The sequence below is a fragment of the Telmatherina bonti genome, assembly GCF_933228915.1.
Source record: "Telmatherina bonti genome assembly, chromosome: 16".
NCBI classification, from domain to species: Eukaryota; Metazoa; Chordata; class Actinopteri; order Atheriniformes; family Telmatherinidae; genus Telmatherina; species Telmatherina bonti.
Window position 1 is genome coordinate 17,405,639 of NC_136614.1, and position 23,844 is coordinate 17,429,482.

Here is a 23,844-nt window from a genome sequence, read left to right on the forward strand (position 1 = left end):
GAGAGATGAACAGACACCCACCCTACCCTGGGAGATGGGAGGGGTGGGTGAGAGGAGTTTTTTATGTATATAATTAGTCTTTTACAAAAGGAATTAGGTTAGAAAAAGGCAATACATATTGTCAAATTTCAAGGTTTGTTTTCTTCAAATTTGTATAAATTATTACTAAAACAATGAAAAACCACATCCTAATTGTAATTTTTAAATTTGAAATATAGCAAAATGTATATTAAAAAGTCTGTTTGAAACACACCGTTTTGGACTTTTCTGAGGATCTCATTTTATAATGTTTCAAACACTCGAGTTGAGTCCTTCTGCTGTCCTTGCTGGTACATTCCCTCACCCTAATCACACATGTAATTAAGACAAATCCGACCCATTTTCGTTTAAGCAGAGGAACAAATTGCCCAATTCATATATCCTGTCAACTTAATGTGAATGCAAGTAGCCCGAGTTAAACAAACCCTAATCAGACTGCTTTCAATCAGTGACTCTGCATGGTGCAGGTTGCATATAGTGTATGATGAAGCATAAATCCAGCCCCACCCTTCCATCTGTTTCCCTCCCTCCTTCTTCATCTCACTTTCCTCATCTCTATTTAACTCCTTCTGAGTTACCTCACACTCCATTTCCCTTCCTCCCCTCTCCTCTCCTGAGTCCAAGCCAGAGATGCTCATCAGTGGCTCCTCTGCTTTGAAGTCTTTCCTCTCCCTCACTAATGGTGCGTTTGAAGTGTCACTCAACTCAAGGACACCCAACACACACAGCAGGAGGAGAAGACGCCGTCGTCCTTTGCTTTATTTCTGTCAAGAAACTGACACATTGACTATGCTTATTGTGCAGGGTCATAATTCAGTTTGGGGTTTCTACCTGAAGAGGTTGAAATGCTGTACAGCTCTAGATATGCTAATTTTAGCTGCTGTCTCTTTAGGATCTCATTCTGAAAGGCCAGTGTGCTCTAACACATAAGCAGTCTGATTAAAAATGATGCTTTGCAAAACTGCTGCTCTCTTAATTCCTAATTTGTGGTGGGCCAAATCAGCAGGTGCAATTCCGCTTACTTTATTGTGATGTCGTTAAGTCAAGGAAGCAAAGCCTTGCCTACAAATGAGGGAATTTAGAAGCAGCCTTATCTGTTAAAGCTTGTAAATTTGCAGACCTTTTTCAGGTCCAAAAAGCAAAAATTTTTTAAAACAATAATGTCAAAAAGACTACCTTCTGTTTAATGTCAGGCCTCAAATGTTAAACATTTTTCTTTAAAGTCACCATTTGTTTTAAACTTTAATACAGCAGAAAACAATAAAGTGATGTATTGATGTGCTTTGCAGAGCATGAAGCCTGGATACCTCTGAGTGCTTTGCAATTCCTGCTCTTTAACCCTGTTTTCAAGTCCAGTACCGTCGAGTTTTGTTTGAATGAGCAAAGGTCTAGTTTTTCTTTTACTAAATAGCACACCATCTGGGATTTAAAAACAAACAAAAAAAAAAAAACTACTCCCACAAAGCAAGGAACACGGCATAAGCATGTGTAGGTCCATTTTTATTTTTTGTCTAGATAGAAATTTATGTGCTATTGAATTAGCTTTCATGTTTCACCTTTGTTGTCCTTTCTTGCTTTGCCAGCTCAATATTAAAGCTGGCTGAACTTTGGTAGAATATCACACTTTTTTATAATTCATTTTCTAATTTAGTTTATTTTTAAGAGGACAATGCACACTGATCAAATTTTTAGTTTTAAGTTAAAAATGTAAATCTGCCACTGTGTAGCTTATTTTCATCTGTTGTCCCTTTTCCGGTCAGTATGACAATAAACGGTTTTCGAATAGAGGATAATAATAAATTTGTAATAACAAAGTAATAGTAGCTAATATGAAAAGAGCATAAGTAAAACTATATAACAGTAAGCTTGTTATTCATGAGTGCAAACATTGTTACTTTTCATCCTCTTAATTTTGGTTTTAAAACCCGAATAACAGGTATTTTCTATTAATTTACAGGGAAAACTGTTCAGGTGGTTTGAAGCTTTTATGTAAACATTTTTTTTTCTAATTTACTGGGTCTGTACTGTTCAGTACAGTCTCTTCTGTCACCTAAGTTGCCCCACCTCTGTTATCCTTCTGACTGATAAATAATGGAGTGAGGGCGGTGCAAGCCCATATAAAATCCTAAAAGTAAGATGGCATCTACAAAGTGTACAAGTAAAGAACAAAGAACAATTTAGCATCTGCCTTGCACCCTGCTGGAGCCTTTCCCAACTATATATTTGATTAATTGTCTTCGTTTATTTCAGTGTCATGCACAAAAGTGCCCAGCAACAGGTATAACACACACTATTTAAGACAGGACCAGAATGACAGCTGTGTGTATGTATGTAGGCAATATTTAGCTGTGTTGCACATTCCACAGAAGCTCTATCCTTCCAAGTTATACATCATTGGAAAGGTAAAAATTCAGGCTATTCTGGCTTTGAATTATTAAAGGAGTCCTGCAATAAACTGGCAATCTGTCCAGGGAGTACCCTGACTTTCACCCAAAGAGTGCTTCACCTCCCCTGCGACCCTTAATCGGACTAAGCGGTTAGGATAATGAATGAATTAATGAATTATTAAAGGAGGGAAATAGTCAACCAAACACAAATTTCATTACTTTTTGTATTAAGAATCAAACATAAAAATCAAACAAAACACAAGTGTATAACTATCTTCGTCTTGTAATGTTTTGCTCACATTTGCTATTCGATGTTTATTGTATAAATCAGGAGACACGAGTATAAACTGAATAAATAAAATATGCAAATTAATGGCATAATTTCCACTCCACCGAATAAAAAGCTCAACAAAACAATATCTTCAAAGTTACCTTTTGTTTGTCATCGTGGTGAAGTGTAATTGCATTCTCACTCCTAATGATCAGCACTACAGCTTTCTCAGTGGAGGAGCAACACCGATGTTTTCAGCTGATGGCAGGACTGGCGTGCTCGGTGAGACTATGATCACATCAACAACTCGCCTCTCCTTGTCTTCTCTCTCCAGGCCACTAAGGAGGTGATAGAGCGCGAAGCTCCAGGGATGTCTCTTGCAATGTTAATGGGATCCCTTAATGTCACACCACTAGGCATGCTTTCCAGGTAAGAAAAACCCAATACCACACCGAAAATATTTCTGCTTTTAATGTAGTTAACTATTTATGCCTTTATGTAAACCACCGTTTACAACAGTATGGATATTTTCAGTCATTGCATTTTTCAGAAGCACTGAACAAATCAAGATCAGACTGAACTTGCAGCTTAGGTAAAGTTATAATGTCCCATCAGCTGACATTGTATTCAGAGTATTTTTGGTGTGATCAGCAGGGGTTGCTAATTAGGCATGTTTTTCTCATTTGATCTTAAAATATAATGTACCAGTGCAGCTTGTTATGTTCGCTGAAGAGGATCATAACATCTTTTCATACTTCTTTAAGGTGGAAGATGAGACCTGCATCTCTATTTTAGCATCGTAATGAAGAGCTTTTCACCACATCTTTGTGTTTGCAGACCTGTGTGCGGTATCCGAGGGAAGACACTCATCATTAACTTACCAGGAAGCAAGAAAGGCTCCCAGGTGGGGAACACTGCTTGCGGCTTTTTGCTCTGGATGTGACTAAGTGTGCAGTTGGCCTGCAGTGCAAATAGGTTTGATGAAACAGAATAATTTGACATGGAGGGGAAACTCAGATCTGTTTGACAGATTAGTTGTTTGCTGCAGAAAAGAAGGGACGGAGAAGCAAACTCATCTTCCTCGCTGCTGGAGGTTCCTTCTTTGAGTCTTTGAGAGTCCATGAGTGAAAAATTAAGCTCCATTTGTTTCTATGAGGCCGGTCTTACTGTTATAGCGACAGTATATTTTCAACTTTCATATTTGGTGCACACACAAAGTGGACACAAAAGCCTTCTTCCCGGTAGAGGGATGAATTTGGATCTGAAACGTTCAGTTTTGACAAGATAAAGTAAAAATCTTCAAGATGGTTGGTAAGTGTTAGCTTTCCAAATTGAACAGGGATCTCAAATCCCAGTCCATGAGGCCCACTGTCCTGCAGGTTGTAGGTGTTTCCCTGTTTCAGCATGCCTGACCTGAATTAATGGGCCATTGTGCAGAACCTATTAAGCTGTTGGAGCATTTTATTTGAACAAAATGTGTTGGAGCACAGAAACACCTGAAACCCATGGAACAGTAGCTGGATTAGATTGAAAACAAATATTAATTGGATGTTTACCTAACTTGCTAAGTTGCCTGCTGGGGAAATTAAGTAAAATTTAGTACCAGGAAAATTACTACTCATAATCAAATTCCCAACAAGGAAATCTGACTTCCAGTTGCTTTTTTATTGCTTTTTTTTTTTTCTTTTTACAATTTAATTTTGGATTACAAAGCTCTCAGCTGAATGCAGGATTTTTCCTTTCTGAGCGGTTTCTTCTTATTACTTATGAAGTCTGCCAATAATAACGTGAAGAGATCTCCATCTCTAAATGTTTCTTTTCCTATTCATTAGGGACTGAAATTGATCTTGACTTATGAAAACAAAATTAACAAGCCTCGTCTGGAAATGTAAGGAGTAGAAAGTGCAGATTTATGTGTCCCCAGAGGTAGTAACAAATCATTTGCACTTAATTACCTCCAGCTTCTGTTGACATGGCTTATCTTTACTTTATGCTGCTGCTTGTCATATGTGATCTGTAAATCTGTGGAAGTAAATACTTGCAGAACTGCATGGATCTGAAGGTTTCTGAAAGCAGTAATGAAAGATTTTTGTCTTAGTTTTTACAGCTGTGTTGGTGGCGGAGTGCATCTGTGAGATTTTGTGTATGTATATGGCAAGAAACCCATATGACTGCACGTGTGTGTGTTTTTCCACCCACTTCTGTGTCTTCTCCTTTTCATTATCTCTTCCTTTCTGCCGTGCTGACCCGCACATCTGTCTAAGTCTCATTACGCACTTGCGTCTCCTGATCGATTTTAGTATTTCGTTCAATCAATTACACCACCTCTTCCCCATCTGCTGCCGTATTAGTGTCTCTTGCATCAACCCTGAGGTAAAGGTAATGACACAGGAAGCCCATTGGGGGCTTTTATTACAATGATATTGTGTCATAAAGATAACTGGGAGTTCCAGCTGAGCCAAGCACAGGAAGCTCATTCTGTCAGTGTCAGTGAGGCATCTTTTAGCTACCTATTTTGCCTTGACTTGATTTAAACAGCAAATAAACAACAAACTGTATGCTGTGGTGTGATAAGATCTCATTCTTATATTTCACATTTGAAGAAGATTTTTTGCTTCAAATCATAACTGAGCAGTGCACTGAGCCAGTGGCTGGCTAGGGTTGGCCAAGGCCACCACCAGTTTAATCCTGGCCATATTTCTGGCCACCCTACACATCAAATACACCATGAATGGAATTAAAACATAACCAAAAGGAATAAGAATAGAATTAAATTTTATTCGGTGTATGCACTGCATTAGAAATAAAATTAAAAGACCGTGCAATTAGAAAAAAAATATAGTATTTATAGAAACAGAACTGCTTTAGATGTATACTAAAAATATGATTCAAAATAAACTTATCAAAAAATTATGCATTGGTCCAGCAATATCTATCTTTTGTTATTGTAGGTAGTTAAATTAAAATACAGCTATGTGCTTGACTAACACATCGTTTTCTTTGCCACCCAGTTAAAATAAAGATGGTCACTCGTAGAAAAGATTTTCTGCTTAAACCACTTTCACTGGAGCCTTTTTTAATGTCTTCCCTGCACCTTCACACAGTTTAAAATATTCATTTTGGGCTAATCAGTGGCTGCAAATTGACCCTAGGACTGACTGTGAGCGCTTTGTGGCTCTGTGATGGACCGGTAATAAGTCCACGCTCGCGATATACCCTGTTGCTTATTCAGTGGCAACTTACAGAGCATCAGAACCCCGTGATCCTAAATTAAATAAAGCAGGAAAAATTAAATTAAATTAAATTATTCACTCATTCATTCATTCATTTTCTGAACTGCTTATTCCAATTCAGGGTCGCGGGGAAGCTGGAGCCTATCCCAGCTGGCTTTGGGCGACAGGCAGGGTACACCCTGGACAGCTCGCCAGTCCATCGCAGTAAATTAAATTAAATTAAATTAAATTAAAATGCTTAATGAAATGGTAAAGTCCAAAAATGCCAGCAATCAACAATGATCAAAGCTGTCTTTATTTTGCAAGTCAAACCCTGAAAGCACATTCTCCTACATTTACCAAGATGCAACACAAAAGCCCAGTCCTTTAGACCTTCACATCAAACTCCACATCCTTAATGCAGAACACGCCCTGACAAAAAGCCGAGTGGTCCATCCAAGATAACCGTGGGGGTTATAGTAATTTTCTTAGGCACATATTTACAGGATGAATGTCACATCTCATGACAAGCAAACTGAAGATCCTGTTCAAATCAGTGACATGTCCATCGTAAACCTTTAAACAGCTTATAAAATTTTAAACGGGTCCTTCTGTTACTAAAAATATCCCACATCGCGTTATCTGTTTTTATTAGGTATAGCATTTACATAATTATATGTGTGTGTTTAATAGATGCATCTGCCCTAACATACACATCATTCTCTGTCTGTATTTAGCTCCTGAACTCTGGCCCTCCCCGTCTCTGTCCTCTCCTGCTACCCTTTCTCAGAAAAACATCGCCATCCCTTCTTCCTCATTTCCTCCCTCTTGCTTTTGTTTGTAGGCAGTGTGTTCTGGGATTCTGCTCTTTAGTGTTCTTGACAGTTCTTCTCCTCCAGGACAAAATGGAGTATGAGAGGAAATAAATTTGTGTAGATAAAAAACAAAAGAAGAAAAAAAACACTCCTGATGTACCTTAAAATCTTCTCTGGCACACAATGAAAGCAGGAAATGGGAAAGGAGGAATATCTCCAGGCTCCTAACACCATACTCGCCCAGGCCCTTTTTCCATTGCATCTCAACCCACTCTTTCCTCACCCTCTTCATTTTCCGGAACACTCAGACAGCAATCTGTGTGCTGAGTGGTTGGGCTTGTGTATGAGGGACGGTGAGAATAAGGGATGCAAAGGTTAGCTTGCGGCTTCACAGTCCATTACTGAGATGAACCAATTCAGTCTGTTTCTTCTACAGGTCTGAGGAATCCCCTTTTTCTCAGGCCAGTGGGATAGGGGGGGGGGGGGGGGGGGGGGGGGGGCAATACTACTCCAGCCATTTTAGTGTGGCTTTATGGAATTCAAATAAATCTGGGAATACACTGTCTGGTTTCATCTAACCTGAGATATACACGTGAAAACAGAACATGGAGTCAAAAGCTTGCTCTGAAGGCCCATTCACAGCCACAGCATTTTGTGTGTGTGTGTGGGTGTTTGTGGGTGTTGGGGTATTAATAATGTATCCCCTCAATGCTTAAAATACACAAGAAGATAAATAATTTCAGAGATTAGTTCTTGTCCTGGGAAAGAGGAGAATGGAGCATTTAGTACAGCTGTGGAGCCCAAAGGCACAATGACACAGAAAGGGAAACCGGAATGGAGGAAAGTGGGAAGGAGCAAAGAGCAAGTGGAAATGTGACCAGTGGGAGGGGCTGTGATACGCTGAGGGTTTAAAAGAAATCAAACAAGGTTACACTTTTGTTTGTCATATTTTCCCAGCAGTAGTGTACAGTAAACTCTGTAAAACTAGATAACAGAATCATGCACGGCGTGATTTTTCCTTCATTTTCAAAGTGTTATTTTTGAGATCTTCTCATGTTTTTCATTTCATTTTACTGTAAGTGCGTACTTCCCAGCTGTATAATCGACATTTCAACAACTCCAATTCTACCTGTGTGTTGCTTCTGCTTTTGTTACTCCAGAACCAAAATCTACTTCTAGTAATAATGATTTCTGAACTAATATGCTGCATCTTTTTGCACTTTTTTTTTTTTTTTTTTTTTTACCAAAGGCTTTCAAGATATTTAAAGGAAGTCATTTTGATTTAGTCTTTTTATCTGACATTGTCTTGTAAAACATATTTACAACAGACTGGAGACAGTGTGATCTGTTTGCATATTGATGAAGTGAGTTTTAATGACAGGAGGTTTTTTTGTATTACAAAATAGAAAATCACTGCACAGAAAAATATACAGTTATATAGTTGTTGAACTTAGTGAAAAGCAGTTCAAGTGTATATCCACATACACTATTCACAAAAAGTTAGGGATATTCAGCTTTTGGGTGAAATTTCACAACAAGCCTAAAATGCATTCAAACCTGTACAGGTGAACTTAATGTGATCTTCTCTAAGCTTTTAAATGCACATGTCCAACTGTTAAATGTTTCAATAAATTTTGCACAAGTTGCTGTTCTCTAACAAGGAGCTTAACGGCAAAAATCACGGCAGGTGTGTGATCCTTGAATTGACCAATAAATGTCCTGGTTCAATTAGAGCTGGTGTTTAAACAGTTGTCCTCATCATGCTGTTCACATTTTGACATCATGAGACCAAGATGACACCTAACAATGGAACAACAGTCCCTTGCCATTGCGATGCTTCAAACAGGACGTTCTCAGACAGAAGTGGCCACTGAGCTTGGAGTGTCACAGAGTGTCATCAGCAGGTTGCAACAGAGACATGGAGAGACTGGAAGAGTCACAGAAAGGCCTAGAAGTGGACGTCCTTTGGCCACATCCCGTGCTGATGACCGCTACATTGTGAACACTGCCCTGAGAAACCGGATGATGAATGCCACTCAACTCCAGGCACGTTTAAGAGAGGTGAGAGGCACCCAAGTGTCACGTCAGACCATTCGAAACCGTTTCCATCAGCGTGGTCTGCGTGCTAGACGACCTGCACGGGTACCTGACCACACCACCAGGCACAGGCATCATCGTCTTGCATGGGCCAGGGAGCATTTACGCTGGACGAGGAACCAGTTGGCCTCAGTGCTGTTCTCTGATGAAAGTCGATTCACACTGAGCAGAAATGATGGCCGGCAACGATGTTGGAGACGTCAGGGAGAGCGCTATGCATCAGCCACTGTTGTCACCAGGCGAGCTTTTGGTGGTGGCGGTGTTACAGTGTGGGCAGGGGTGTCCACTTGGTACAGAACTGCCCTACACTTTGTGAATGGTACAGTGACAAGCCCATACTACCTGAATAACATCATTAATCCAGTGATTGTGCCCCTACATGAACAGCACAGGCCTAATTTCATCTTCATGGACGACAATGCTCCTGCTCATCGAGGCCGTATCATCAGGGAACGGCTGTTGGAGACTGGTGTACCTCAAATGGAATGGCCTGCACTCTCTCCAGACCTGAATCCCATTGAAAACCTGTGGGATCAGCTGAGCCGTCGTGTAGAGGCTCGAAACCCTGCACCCCAGAACCTCAATGACCTGAGGGCTACCCTTCAAGAAGAGTGGGATGCCATGCCTCAGCAGGCAATAAGTTGCCTTGTGGACAGCATGAGACGTCGTTGTCAAGCTGTAATTGATGCTCAAGGGCACATGACGAGATATGGAGACGTTCAAATTTTTTGTTGTGGTGTAACTACCATTGTTGTTACCTTTTGTGTTGAATGAATTTTTTGAGATGAGGAAATCAGTAGTGCATCCTTCTACTTAAATGTCTTACTTTTATGATATTATATCACTGTAGCATGAACATATTGCATTTTCCATAAATTTCACCTGAAAGCCAAATATCCCTAACGTTTTGTGAGTAGTGTATATTCCATTTAACATGTATATAAACACAAATGTACTAGTCTGCGTGTCAGTGTAATATACTAAATAGGTCCATATTTTAGCTTGAGGGGGTTGGCTCCTTTATTGGTAAAGGCCAAGTGTACTTCTGTCTCTAATGAAAATAGCGTTTTCTGTATACTTTTTACTACAACCATAGGATATCTAATTTTTTTAAAGCCATGTACGCATTCAACTATTTCTTTATGAATCTTAATCTGAGGAGTGAGTAAAAGAAAAATTGCAGTGAAAGCAAAGTGACTGGTTTAACACAGATCTATTAGACTGATAGTAAAAGTGTAGGCTAAATGTGTTTAGCATGTTGTTGTAGTTCATATATTCTGCAAGCGCAGATGATAACACTGTTTTATTATCATGTTAACAGCTATGAATTGGCTGCAATTATTTGAAATGTAGCTAATGACATATGCGCTCGCATCACCTCCAGGAATGCTTTCAGTTCATCCTCCCAGCGCTGCCACACGCCATCGACCTTCTCCGGGACGCAGTGGTGAAGGTAAAGGAGGCAGCGGACGAGCTGGAGGATTTGCCTTCGCCACCCCCACCCCTCTCGCCACCTCCCAACAGTTCGCCACGTCGCCAGACAGAGGACAAAGGCGTGCAGTGCGAGGAGGAGGATGAAGAGAAGAAGGACAGTGGTGTGGCCTCCACTGAGGACAGCTCCTCCTCTCACATCACAGCTGCATCCATTGCTGCTAAGGTACCAGGACAGAAGGGGAGGAGGAGGAGGGTGGGGATGATCTTGTGTTCTATGTTTTCATTCATTTTAAACCGTCATTTTTACATGTTCACACACATCGTTCTTACAGGTAGATGTTAAAGATCTGTTTTGTTTTGTTTTTTTATTTATTTATGCATAGTCACATCTGGTTCCCCAAACAGTCAATCATCATCACATCCTGGTCAGATACTTCTTTAACCCTATAAAGCCAAATGTATCATATTTATTACATACAGTTTCTCAGATAGTTTGCATCACTTTATGGCAGAAACTTTACTCAATACCCGGTTGTACACCATAGGAAACTGGTCTCCTGCATTCTGGAGGATACTAAAAAGCAATAGACTTCTCTACAATCATTATGATCCAACTAAATAAATAGATAGTTTTTTGTTTGTTTTTGTTTTGTATTGGGGTTTTTTTTAGATTTTATTAAAGGGTCAAATAAAGATTTCAGTCTTAAAGGATTGGACTTTTCTCCCTAGTTGATCAAAGGTTGGGCTTTAAAGGGTTAAGATAAGATCCTGTCAGCTGCTTCAAATGTTTCAAATCCAAAATGCTTACAGACATTAAACATAGTCTGTGTGCCAGTTCCATGATATCTCAGTTTACAGTATAAGATGTGATCTCTTAATCTAACATATGCTAAAAACCTAAAAGTTATAACATAATCTATACAGCACATCTTTACCAGTAAACCCAGTTTGCTCTGCTTCATTTTTCATTTGTTTTTCATTGATCTGTGTCATGTGTTACATCGGCTTTTGAATAACTTTTTAAAGACAAATTAGTTTGAAGAAGAGGGAAGATATCCTTAAACATGTCTTCATTCCATCATGACTGCATCTGCATGCAGCTATTTATGTCTCCACACTGTGCAGGACTTCCTTTGGCACTAACTGATTCTGAGTCAGAACAGTCATTCTTGGTCCATGATAGACTGGATGATTCTGGATTAGTGCTTGCTGGTATTTGAACTACTTTAACCTTCAATGTGCTGCACCTGACAGATGCAAAAGTGTACTTCCATCCCCATCATCATGTCCTTTCCAGTCTGCAGCCTGGAACCCACTTTGAGGTTGTTGTCATGGTAACATCCCACCGCATTGTCCAGTCACAGACAAATGTTGGTGAGACTCCGCCACCTCAAATCCCAACTATCCCTGGCATCATTTGTCTTCATTATGTTGTACTTTTGAGGTAATTTATCTTTTGTCTTCATCAGCAAACTTCCATAAGTCTTACTGTGTCACTGTGGTTACTTTGTGCACCTGTTCACAGATTTGTAGCGGGTAGATTATGTATATGCATGTGCCTTCCTGAAACTTTAACATCAGTATGTGTCATGGGTTTCTGAAGTTTGTGTGTGTTTCTGTGTGTGTGGTGCTTAAATGCACATCTGTCTTCATATATTTGTGTCTGTGTGTGTCAGATCCCAGACTCCATTATCTCGCGGGGTGTACAGGTGTTGCCCAGGGATGCAGCCTCTCTGAGCACCACGCCCTCCGAGTCTCCCCGCGCCCAGGCCACCTCCCGCCTCTCCACTGCTTCCTGTCCCACACCCAAAGTGAGTAAACAGACCAATGCTGAAGCCATCCTCACATGCATTCTTATTCTTTCAGCATTGTTTTCCAGTGTGCAATAAAATGTTCCTAAAGGCTGGATTCAGAGCCATCCCAGTCATTTTTTACCTATCAATAAGTATTTAATGGTCTGGTAATGAGAACAAGCTTCAAAAAGTCATTTTTCAAATGGGTCAGATCTTTAAGTGCTACTCTTAGCTTATTTATCAGCAGAAATGACATCCATGATGAGTAACATTCTGGCATTAATTAACAAAAACTAAACTGGTAAGTAGACCTTGAGCGTTTTTGTCAAGAGCTAAAGAAAAACTCTGATACCTAGATTTGCATTTGCTTGTTTTTGATGAGTTTAATGCTGAAATTCTAACCTCTTAAGTTTGCTCCTTCTTGTTTTTCCACCCTTTCCAGCCCCACTGTTAGTCTCACCCATGCATTTTGTGTAACATGTATGCTTACTTATTTCTACAGGAATAACTCAAAGCTTTTTGAAAAGGCTTTTTTTTTTTTTTTTTAGTTTCCTTTGAGGAGGACTAATGCTTTCCTTTATCCTATCGCCCATATGATTTATTGCACTATTATTCATTTGGAAAATTGTCCATTTGTTTTTTGTTGTGTTATTTCATCTAAGAGTGCAGACTACATGATTGCATTACACAACGGCATAAACATTCACTGAAGTCAACGTCTCAGCATCGCAAAGTGTATCTGTTTTGTCTATGTTTCCATGTAAAATCCCAGTTGTCTGTGTGTGAGTGCGTATTTTTGTGTGTTAACCGAGTCAGCACGGTATTGTTATTTTGCTAGGCTATGAATGGTGTTATTAATCAAGTTATTTGGACTGATTTAAACCACAGTGGGCTTTGTCTGTCTCCAATTTAATGGGATACTTAAGCATTTTCTTTGCTGTATTCTGTTAATTCCATGAATTGTGGTGTTGTGACTCGTGTACATGTAGAGCCACACACTTATTGATGAAAAGATGACTAGCTGCCACATAAAATGTCCAAGTGTCCTGTGTTATAACCGATCTCTCCTGCAGGTTTTTAAAAAGCCAAAATGGCATCAGGTCCCTCTTTTCTATCTCCTTTTCTTTCTCTCTTTCACTTCATCTGTCAGTGTCACATCTCCTTGTGTCTCCTGGACAGCATGCAGGTGCCATGGGAATAGATGAGCTCGTTGCCATGGGAACAGAGGGATGGGATGTTAGAGGTGGAAGGAGGTGGGGCGAGTGCATAGACAGGTCATGCAATAGAGGGAGCAGCAAAGAAGAGCACTGTTTTTCTGCTGAGCCATGTTTTGGTGTTCTTTTACTGGAGAAAAATTCGACATAGACCTCTGCCCCCAAGCACGGGAATCTTTATATTTATATGTAATAAACCAATAAGTTAAACTGGAAAGATGATTAAAGATGTCATTTAGATCCAGCAGCAGTTACCAAGAAACTCTAATAATTAATTTACTTCTTTGTATTTTTCCTAGTTGTAGTAACAAAGCTCATGAATTATAGAAAAAACATGAGTTCTATGAGTTGTTCTGTGCTTTCTCTATTATTTTTATGGTTCAGTTGCACAACTAGGTTTTTTTATTCACCCACATGTTATATAACTGAAGCTGTGACACAAATGTAGATGGTTGCTATAAGCACAGATCACTCAGTATGATGTGGTGCATTGGTCTTCAGGTCATGCAGGATTGAGAGGCATGGATTCTGATTAAACTGGACTCATGAAAACCTTTCCTTTATTAACTTTAACCATTTGTGATGACGTGTAATATTTTATCATTTTTGAGATGTTCTTGTTATAACGGACTTTGTAATCGGTTCGATCATATGTTGCCATGTCTCTTACTGAAAGAGTCTTAAATTTAATAGTAAGCTGGGAGTTGCTGCAAACTGATTAAAACAGCATTTGTTCTGCTTACCCTAGCAGAATACCAGATTCCACTATATTACAGCTGTTTAGCTGCAAAATAAAAGATGCATGAATGGATTTAAGCCTTTTTAACTTGCAAACAAATCTGTATTTTAAGGTTGCAGATTAGAATTGAAATGTGATCTTTAACTCGGATTTCTTATACATTCTTACTCGCTGATTTAATTTTTTCTCAAATCCACCTGGTTTGGGTCTGGAATAATTGCCATTTTGCATATATTTACCCTTATAAAACTGCATTCTTGTCAAAGAATCCATATGAGACAAGGTGAGAGTGACACCAGGCAGGTTCAGAACTGATTAGATGGCAACACCTCAGCATCACTGCCTGTCAGTATGATACTGGACACATCTCCACTGTGCTCCCTGCAGCTTCTGGTGATCACAGCTTGTACCGCCGATCATGGATAGAGAACATTACAATCAGCCAAGGTGTTTTTTGACCTCAGCCAAGGTACAGAGTGTTGAGCTGTAAACAACTGGACAATGGGGAGTTTTAATACTGCTGTGGGCCGTACTGGTGCAGTGAGGTAGTTCCGTCCCACTTTCTCCTCCCAGGATATGCACATCCAGATACACGTCCCTTTATTAAAGTCTTTCTCTGTCAGTGATACAGCTGATCAAAAACACATGCCAAACACATTAGACAGTGTATGTGTGTGTGTGTGTGTGTGTGTGTGTGTGTGTGTGTGTGTGTGTGTGTGTGTGTGTGTGTGTGTGTGTGTGTGTGTGTGTGTGTGTGATGAAAGTGTCTGGACATGCATGTCTTTGTGCACTGCAGATTAATGGTTTTTCTAGGTATAGCTCTTCACTTGTTTAGATACTGGGACAGGCTGTTTCCCAGCGACAAGCTGCCATATGTTCTTTGAAATTCCCACGTTGTGAGTGGCTGCCGATGGTGTGTACACAACATCCCTGGAGCCAGATCCAGAGCCAGAATGGCTTTGCTCGCTGATGCATTTCATGTGCCGTTGTGGGCTGTGCTCATTTGCTAGCTGTGTCTTGTTGGCAGCGCTGCATAGTGGCTTTGAGTGGAGGAGATACAGAGTAGGTCTTAATCTTTACCCTGCCAGAGCTGCTGTGGTTCTAGCACAATGTCACAGCTCAAGGAGCAAAGGAAACAGCAAGACAATGTTCCTCTGACACATAGAAACATGCAGAAACACACACAGGTTGAGCTCAAGGAACATTTGTCAACTTCTTGGATTTTGCGTGGCTCTTCTTCCAGGTGCACAGCAAAGGTGTTTGGCAAGCGAAAGTGAATTTAAATGAACTCAGATTAAGTCTTTATTCTGCATGTATGCAAATGCTGTGCATACATATGTTAGAATGTATCATAGGAGGTTTGGGTGTGTATTCCCAAACAGAAGAGCACACACTCAGAACTGATGTCTAAACCTGTTTTGTCTGCAGAGGAAAATCTAGGAATGCACCCACACCTATATACACTAATATACAGCAATTTTGGCCTTTAAAGGAGAAAGTTTGTGTCAATCTCACACAAAACACACAAAGCCAGCAAAACCAGGTTTATACAAAAGGATTACAAACCATGGTCTGTAATCAGTCACTTGGTGCACCTATGCACAGACAGATGCAAACAGGGATGCACACACATGCACAAGATGCAGGGAGGGTTTTTGTACCTTCCACTCTTGTGAGCATTTAGCACAGTTATGTAATGGTGAGTTTGGATTAATGAAGCATATGGGAGATGGGGCTCTGAGTCAGAAGATGGGTGGCAGTATGTGTGTTTGTGAGCGTGTGTGATTTGGGTTGTGTCTCGTTTTCCTGCAGCCATTGAAGTAATGTGGGTTTGAATTTCTGCGTGCTTTGATTTGCTAGTCTATTACTAGTCTATTGTAAAACTGGTTTTGTAATTACAGTAATGTTCCATTTTTTATGTACAGTGATTTGCATCCACAGAGCTCTTGATCCAGCCGTTTAATATATAAGTAGATCCACTATGTTGTGCAGTTTGACAGTACTTACTGTACTGTACTCAAGGTACTCAAGCCAATTGGAATATTCCTGCAGTCATATAGCTGGCCTGGATTGAGGTGACATCTCATGGTTTATAATGTACTAATACAGTAAAAATGCTCGATTTTCCAGTCACTTTCTTAGAAAAATGTTCATTTACTGTACAGTTATTAAGTACTGTTATTTTTATACAGTTTTGTACACATTAGACAGATGCATTTTATAGAAAAACATGGAAAACTTGAAAATGAAAACATATAAATATTATCTTATATCTTTTAATTTACTCCTCTGCTTATCAAGTTTGTTGGAAAGGGCAGGGTATCCCTGAAACTCAGCAGCAAAGAAAAATACATGAGACAAAAAAAAGTCGCAGATCTTGCACATATTGATGAATTTGAGTTTTCTCAGGGAGTAAAGCCTTCTTTACACCTTCTTGTACAGTGTTAATGTAAAACTTCCAGTCTAGTCTGTTGTTGATGGTCACTCTGAGGTATGGCTCACACAGCTTCCACCTCTTCTCACAGGATGTAAAGGAATCCTCTTTTTTTCTGAAAGTCTGTCACCTGCTTTGTGATCTTGGTCACAATAAGATCCATTTGATTCCTAGAAGTTAAAGTTTTCCACTAGGACAGATCTTAATTATTGACTATCTATTAGTGACTTACCAGAACTCCTGACAACCTGACAGAAATTGTAACGTTTGTTGAACATTTTGTGGCTAACACTCTCAGATGTAATGCAGATGCAAAATAAAGTTAAGATTTAACAGCTCATCACTGAAAATAATTTTAGGTTGTGCTATTTTCCAATTCTGTGATGATACTGGCCTGCATGAACAGTTCTTTTGTCCTTTGGTTAATTGGCAATTGATCAGTATTTGAATTTTCAATTAAAACTGGACGTAATTTTAATTTGAAGGTGAAGCGTGAAGCAATAATCCTTCCACTTGTCTTCTTCTCAGAGCTTTTCCCTTGATTGCTTTGCATCTGCAGTCACTAACATCATTTATACTCTATACTGTTCCAAACATCCCATCAGATTAACAAATATTAGCAGATGTTTTGATTCAGATACTCAGTGGTCTCACTCTTTCACAGTGCCTTTGCATAAACTCTTTCAGGTGCACGTACTGCAGAGGGCACTACCTCATTTTGTCCTGGTGTTATTGCACTTTTTTTTTTCATTTTTGATTAATGGTTTGATGTATGGCTTCAGAGCCAAGGCCAAGGCTTATGGAAATCAACTCCTCCCTCTCTACTGGAATGGAGGAAATGAGTCACAGCAGGGTTGTGATATTCAGACCACTTGCCACTTCTGATGCCTTCAGTGTGGGCGTCTTGCACACTGAAGGTTAAGGAAGGTTATGGATACAAGTAGGTGCATATGTGTAGCTGGTAATTTATAGTGAGTTAGGTTTGCGGCAAGATTCTTTTTATTTACAATAATTTAATACACAAAACACAGCATAAACTGTTAAAGATGATTCATCATGTTCTGTTAGTCATGTCTTGAATTTACCAGTGTTGTGCTCAATCTTCAGAACTAATAATGTTCATAACTGATCAAAATTAAATGAAATGTTTAAGTAGAAAGTTTAATCATGCAACATTTATCTATTTGACAAATCATGTCAGCACTAATCTGTGTTCAAATTTACAGGATGCAAGTTGCAGCATATTAATCTGTCTTTTGCCAAATTTGACAGCATGTTGTCTCAGACAACACACACGTGCAAATAACTGCACATGCAGTTTGGATCAGGCTTGGTGTGTGCACAGAATCGTCACTTCTAAACGAGTGGTGACAGAGGATCATTGACAAATTGAGGTGATCTGACAGATGGAGATGAAAGATTTATGTCTTGGCTGGAAGCAAAAGCACCGTTACAATGTCAGCACAGCCAGTAGTAGCATGACTGATCAATGATCTGCAAGCAGTGCAGGAAGACATGACTGTAATGTCCATAGCCATAACTTTGTATGAAATATGGGAGTTTATAGTCGTTCTCCTTTTTATTTAAAGGGGTGCTATTATGGTATTTCGAGTTTTCTGAGCTTTCTACAGTGTTACAGTGTTGAATCCTCATCAGACATGTTAACGGCACTGTTTTTATCACCTAAACGCATGTTTGAGTTTGAGTTCCAGCACTCAAAACACGCATCGTTTTAGTGAGTTTTTTCTACTTGGAAATCTTTGTAACGTCCTGGGGGATCAGGTTCGGTGATTGGTTACCTTCTACTGGTTAACAAGGACATGTACAAATACATCAGGCGGGTGGAAAACGTCGGATAAAGTTATTTCCAACGATGGCTGGTGAGTTTACCAAAGAGAGACATCCTGCTGCATTCGTTGCTGTGGGTTGCTGTTTTCCACTTTGTTTTCAGGGTCTGATTCAGGTTCCAACATGTAGGGCTGTATGCTATGTGTTGACATTGTATTTTGTTTTTTTATTAGCCTAATCCTTCTGTTTATGAGATGTTACAATGACAGTGAAAGCAGGTGCGGTGCACGCTCCCGATGTAGTGCAGTGGCGGGAGGCGGGGCTTAATGCGGAAGAGTCTCAATCCACTCGTTTTGCCCGCAGGCTGATCTGACAGCCTACGGAGAGGGTCGGTCTGAAGTAAATAAAGCCATTTGTGACAATAACTCGATCAATCCCAGCCCTTCTGGTCTCAGAAATAAAAATAAATTAGCCTGAAATGCGCATAATAGTTCCACTTTAAATGAATTGTTGTATTTTCTGCTGAAATTGCAACACTAATTCTTGATTTCACTGAGACTTAAATGGATATTTGATGCTTATGTGCACTATTCTGTGTGTGCACAAGTTTTTACTGCCCAGCCAAAAGAGAAGAAAGAACTCCAGTATAGGTAGGCAAAACATTAGGAATGGTATTTTTTGTGTTTAACAATTACATTTGAAGTTGAAAATAAAAATCAAAAAATCTTTTTGAGTTCAGTTCACCTGCTCCTTTTGCTACCCCTTCTTTCTTCTTCACCCAACTGCTCCTTTCGCTTTCCCTCTCCTTTTCATTTGTTCTGCCTTCCTCTTTTCAAAGAATTTCCAAAAGACTACAACATGTTTAGCATAGCTTTCCGCCTTTCTGGTTATCTAGAGCAGCTGTTGTCCAGTATGGGGCATATGGAGTAATGCAGAAGGTATCAGAGAATAAAAACGTTGAGTTGTAAAATAATAAGTGTAGCGGAATAGGCCTCTACTAATTTATTAATTTATTAATTACCTCGGAGCACCACTCATCACTTTTAATTAACCTAAGATTCAGGCGGATGAGACACCTGAAATAAACTCAATTCAATAAACAGTCTTACTTTAGAGGAGTAAATCCTAAGAACGAATTAACCAGAAATTGTGCATTCAGAAATTATGACAAGAACGGATGAATTGATTATACATATTTATTACAATGATGGTAAACATACAGCAGTGAAAATGAGCAATGATGGAGAGAGGTTATTGGTGAGATGGTATCATGGATTTGTCTGCATGGAATTTCATTTATGACATTAATAAGAAATGCTGAAATTAATTAAATGAGATGGAGTAGGAAGAAACTGGTTGGAATTAATCAAATAAATCGGGATGATTATCTTACTTAAATCTTTGATAAGAACGTGTTCAATAATTCTAAATTTGGATAAGAATTCAAATTTAATTATTCAATTAAAATTTGATGTACTGGTTTGGGACATCACAAATGTCAGAGCGCTATCAGATCCTACTTAGCGGCGTGATGATGATCCAGATTGTCCCAAAAATAGATAGTTCCAGATTTTACGTGTTAAGACGCAGTGGAAAAAGTTGTAGCTACGGTTCTAGTTAATTACTGATCTCGGGAAAAATGACTGGTTACAAATAAACACTTGTTGTACTTTCTCCCGTTCGGAAGAACGGAGAGGTAAACGCTTACAATGAAATAACTAAAAAGAAAAGAAGGCGAAAGACTAAAGAAACTAAACAGGAGACAAAAGCTAAGAGGAAGAAAAGACAAAAAGCTTTAGGAGGAGACAAAAAGCTGAGAAAGTCGGGCTGCCAGTCCAATTTAAACAGACCCGCCTTTCGAACTTCCAACCAATCATGAGTTGTTTCTGTCAGAGGCTGACCAACCTTATCCAATCAGGTCAGCTTTAGTTCCTTCCCTCTGCATCTCATTGATGTGAATCATGATACTCAAATTCTTTACTTTGTTTACTTTGTTCCAATACACATCAAATCACATTCTTTCAGAGTTATGCAGACTCCTCGTTTGCTGGGGAAGAAAAGCATTAACTTATAGTATTACTTTCACACATGAAAAGATTGGCTACATGTAATTTTATTAAAGGTGGATTAATTAATTTTCATGACTTGTCCTCATCGGGCAATAAATCCTAAAAAGGAAAACTCACATTTTATTCATTCACATTAGTAGCTTAAGAGAAGTCTGAAGCTTGGAAAACATAATCAACAATATTTAATGCAGTGTTTATGATTAATATGCGTGTGTGATCAGTTCAAAGAATTAAATCACATATCAAGATAAAATAATGAAAAAGAAGAAATTCAATCAAAACAATTAACAAAGTCGTTTAGACTAAGTTAAATCGGTTAGACAACTTGTAAACTAAGATCCATGAGGTTAAGCATCTAAAGTTTCCTTCAATTGGGGAAAGAAGTTTGAATTTATTTCCAGTCTCCTTCTCAGTCAGGGGAGGGGGTTGTTCTGGCGCCATGAAGTCTGGTACTTTGATGAAAGGTGTCATTTTTGACAAGAACCAGGGTTTGGTCAGATGCGACTCTTGGCATCCCCCCGACCTGCAACTATAAATTGTTAGATGTTCTACTCCCTTTGTGTTGACACAGCACATTCTGTAGAGAAAAAAGGGTGTAAATCTCTGGGTGTCGTCTTCCTTTTGGGTCAAATGGGTCACCCTCCTCGTCCTGTGGATCAGTCTTACTGCAGAGAAAGAAATGACAACATCCAGTTCGAATGTCTTTTAATCCTGGAAGGCCAAGATCACTACATAATGTAAGCAACAGAACTATACCAAATAAACAACACATATGAATAGCTTAGTGCTTAACACTTGTTTTCACTGTTTCAACACAACCAGACCATTATCTTTGTTATGAAGGACCTCACAGATCCAGAGTAGAGTTAACAGGACTTTAATTCAGGATTTTAAAGCTGGCAATGATTTCACAAAATGATGTAATGATGGAAAAAAAACATTGGAATCCAGAAGGAAAGCCAGGTGAGTCACAGAGGAAGGGAAGTCCTTCTATCTATGAATAAGGTTCAATGAAGAGTAAAAGTGGAGCTGGTGATTAGAAGGTCTGGTGTTTAATAGTTTGAAGGTGTGGATGATGAGAATTCAGGTGATTGACAGCAAGGTACTGGAGAAGGAGTGGGAGCGCCATGACAGAGACTGGTGCAGGTGTAACACTGATCATATTTCCACTTCAACCTATTTTATTAACAAACTGGGCCTAAAATACACAAAGATAATTGTGTTACTGTGCTGTGAAAAGGAACTGATAATGTAGCCGGATTTATTTTAAAAACAAAATCCGCTTACTTAAAAATCATGTTAAAGTTGACCAGCTAGTTAGTGCCTTCATCACTTTTATCACCAGATCTGTGATCCTGATCAGATCATCTGATAATCTTCCAGTACCTTAACAAAACTTTATCAAATAAAGCTGCAAAGTTTGCTGAAACTTCCACTAGCACTAACCAAGGATAGCTAGCAACATTATAGCTACTTTAAGAGCAATGATGTGTAAACATACATAATTTGTTGAAAACAAAAACAGACCTTTTCCAAATCCGCAAAGGTATAATTGCAACATTTTTTCATTCATTTAAAAGCCTACGAACAAAAAATTTGGCAGTTTTTTAATTCTGCCACACATCACGCAAATGCATTTTCAAATGCAGCACCGCTTTAACAGTTTCCTATAGTAAAAGATTTATTTCCAAGAAGCATCATCACAACAAAGAAACAATCCACCAAATAGAAATTACTTTCCTTATATGTTAATTATAGTAACTAAACACATTTATAATTTCTTTTGTCCACATTTAAGTTCATACAGTATCACTGTCAGATAAATGTGCAGAAACACTTGCTGGCACAATTATCGTAAAGGTTAATGGAGGTACAATTTTTATAATGAAAGGAAAATAAATTGAAAAGTAATTTCATAAATAGTGACCTAACATACAGAAGAGACAGTATTAAGCTCTCACTACCTTCCAGATGTCATGTAGTCATTGTGCAATCTATTGAGAGGAGCTGAAGATGTCATTCTACGGTCTTATGACCTTATGTCACTCTGAATTTGTCTGGTGACACTTGTTTTAAACAAGCATGTAAAATACAGCCTTTCCAAACAAAGGCTGTATTATACATCTAACCATTATCTTTTCTAAGCCATAAGTAAGTTGTTTTGGTATTTAACAAAACCCAAACAGTTGAATGGCAAGGACTAAAGAGAAATATCTCACATGGGACTCACAAGTGTCTTATATCCTCCCACAAATCTCTCCTCCGACCACACAATATGGACTTTTTTTTGCCATTTTATAAGCTGCAGAGCATTTTTTTAAGTCCTTCCTGTCAAGTCCCACCACTTGGCAGCTACATTTAAAATGCCTCTGGGCAGCTATTTCAGGTTAACAAGACCAATCTCCTCTCTAAATGAAGAGAGGGGAAAGAATAATAACTGCAATTTCATTTGTCACCGGGACGTGCAAACCATTTCAGCAGTCAAATCCCATAAAAATGGCTTGAAAGGTTTGATGACATTGTACCCCAAAAAAAAAAAAAAAAAATTTTTAAATCTTGATTTCACTAACACTGAATATTCTCATAGTTTTGCAACAACTTTGATGTTTCATTTTATCTGCCATGTTGTGAACATAATAACTGACTCTAATACTCATTATTATGCTCACTTTCCATTTACAGTTTCACACAGGTATTTGTTGCAGAGAGGTCTACAGGGAAGCCCCAGCTGTTTTTTCAGATACAAGGACACATTTTTCATATATAATACCATGATATTAGAGCCTTACTGAGTATACTGCTGTTGGCGAGTGAGGGGAAGGCGCAGTGTTGTGTTGCAGCACTTTCCCATCCAGTATGGACATTTTTTCAAGGATTTCTACCCCTGCAGAAACAATAGATAAGACTTGTTTTATACCTCTGTGTTCTGCTGAAATTATTCAAGTTTAGGTTTACTTGACAATATTGACTGTGTGTGTGGCTGTCGATGTGTATGTGTCCTCAGGAAGGCAGCTTCAAGATATGTGATACTGTCCTCCTCCAATGCAGCAAGGCTCATAAAAGTGACTTCTGTTCTCCTTGCAGGCTGGAGTTTTAGAGGATTTATGATGGACTGAGGGAAGGAGGTGAAAAAGGGGGGGGAAAAAGCTGAAGGGAGAAAGAAGGCGCGAAGAAACGAGTGGGAGGCAGTGAAATAGATAGTGAGCTAACGAATGAGAGAAGACAAGGGTCGAAGTGAGAGTAGGAGGTGAGAAAGAGGACAGGAGATTGCACAATGATCGAAAGACTGTTTAGCCACTAAGGCCTGCACACGGTCTGCCTTTCTGTGTGTTTGTCACTCTGAATCTGTCTGTCCTGCTCTGAGCCGTACACCCTCATGTCTTAGTCATCTCAAATCACTGTAAAAGTGACAGAAATATGGAGGCAAGATGTGAGAAAGGCTGACAATGGGGAGGGAGAAAACCACAATCTTCCCCCAATGAAAACTCTTGTGGGAAATACACAGACACATCATCACGCAAGCACACAGACCTCGCTTGGTCATGCGTGTAA

General features: G+C 39.2%; 1 protein-coding gene across 5 annotated transcripts in view; it reads left to right on the plus strand.

Annotated features, from left to right (window-relative positions):
• gphnb (gephyrin b) overlaps positions 1-23,844 on the plus strand; it is a gene marked incomplete at its 5' end in the record, with an annotated part of 112,089 nt that overhangs the window by 57,196 nt on the left and 31,049 nt on the right. For all 5 annotated transcript variants that reach the window (XM_079255733.1, XM_079255734.1, XM_079255735.1 and 2 more), the window contains 4 exons: positions 3,032-3,126; positions 3,535-3,601; positions 10,206-10,478; positions 11,932-12,066. In XM_079255733.1, the coding sequence (XP_079111859.1) occupies positions 3,032-3,126; positions 3,535-3,601; positions 10,206-10,478; positions 11,932-12,066 (570 nt within the window). The remainder of the gene's footprint in view (positions 1-3,031; positions 3,127-3,534; positions 3,602-10,205; positions 10,479-11,931; positions 12,067-23,844) is intronic.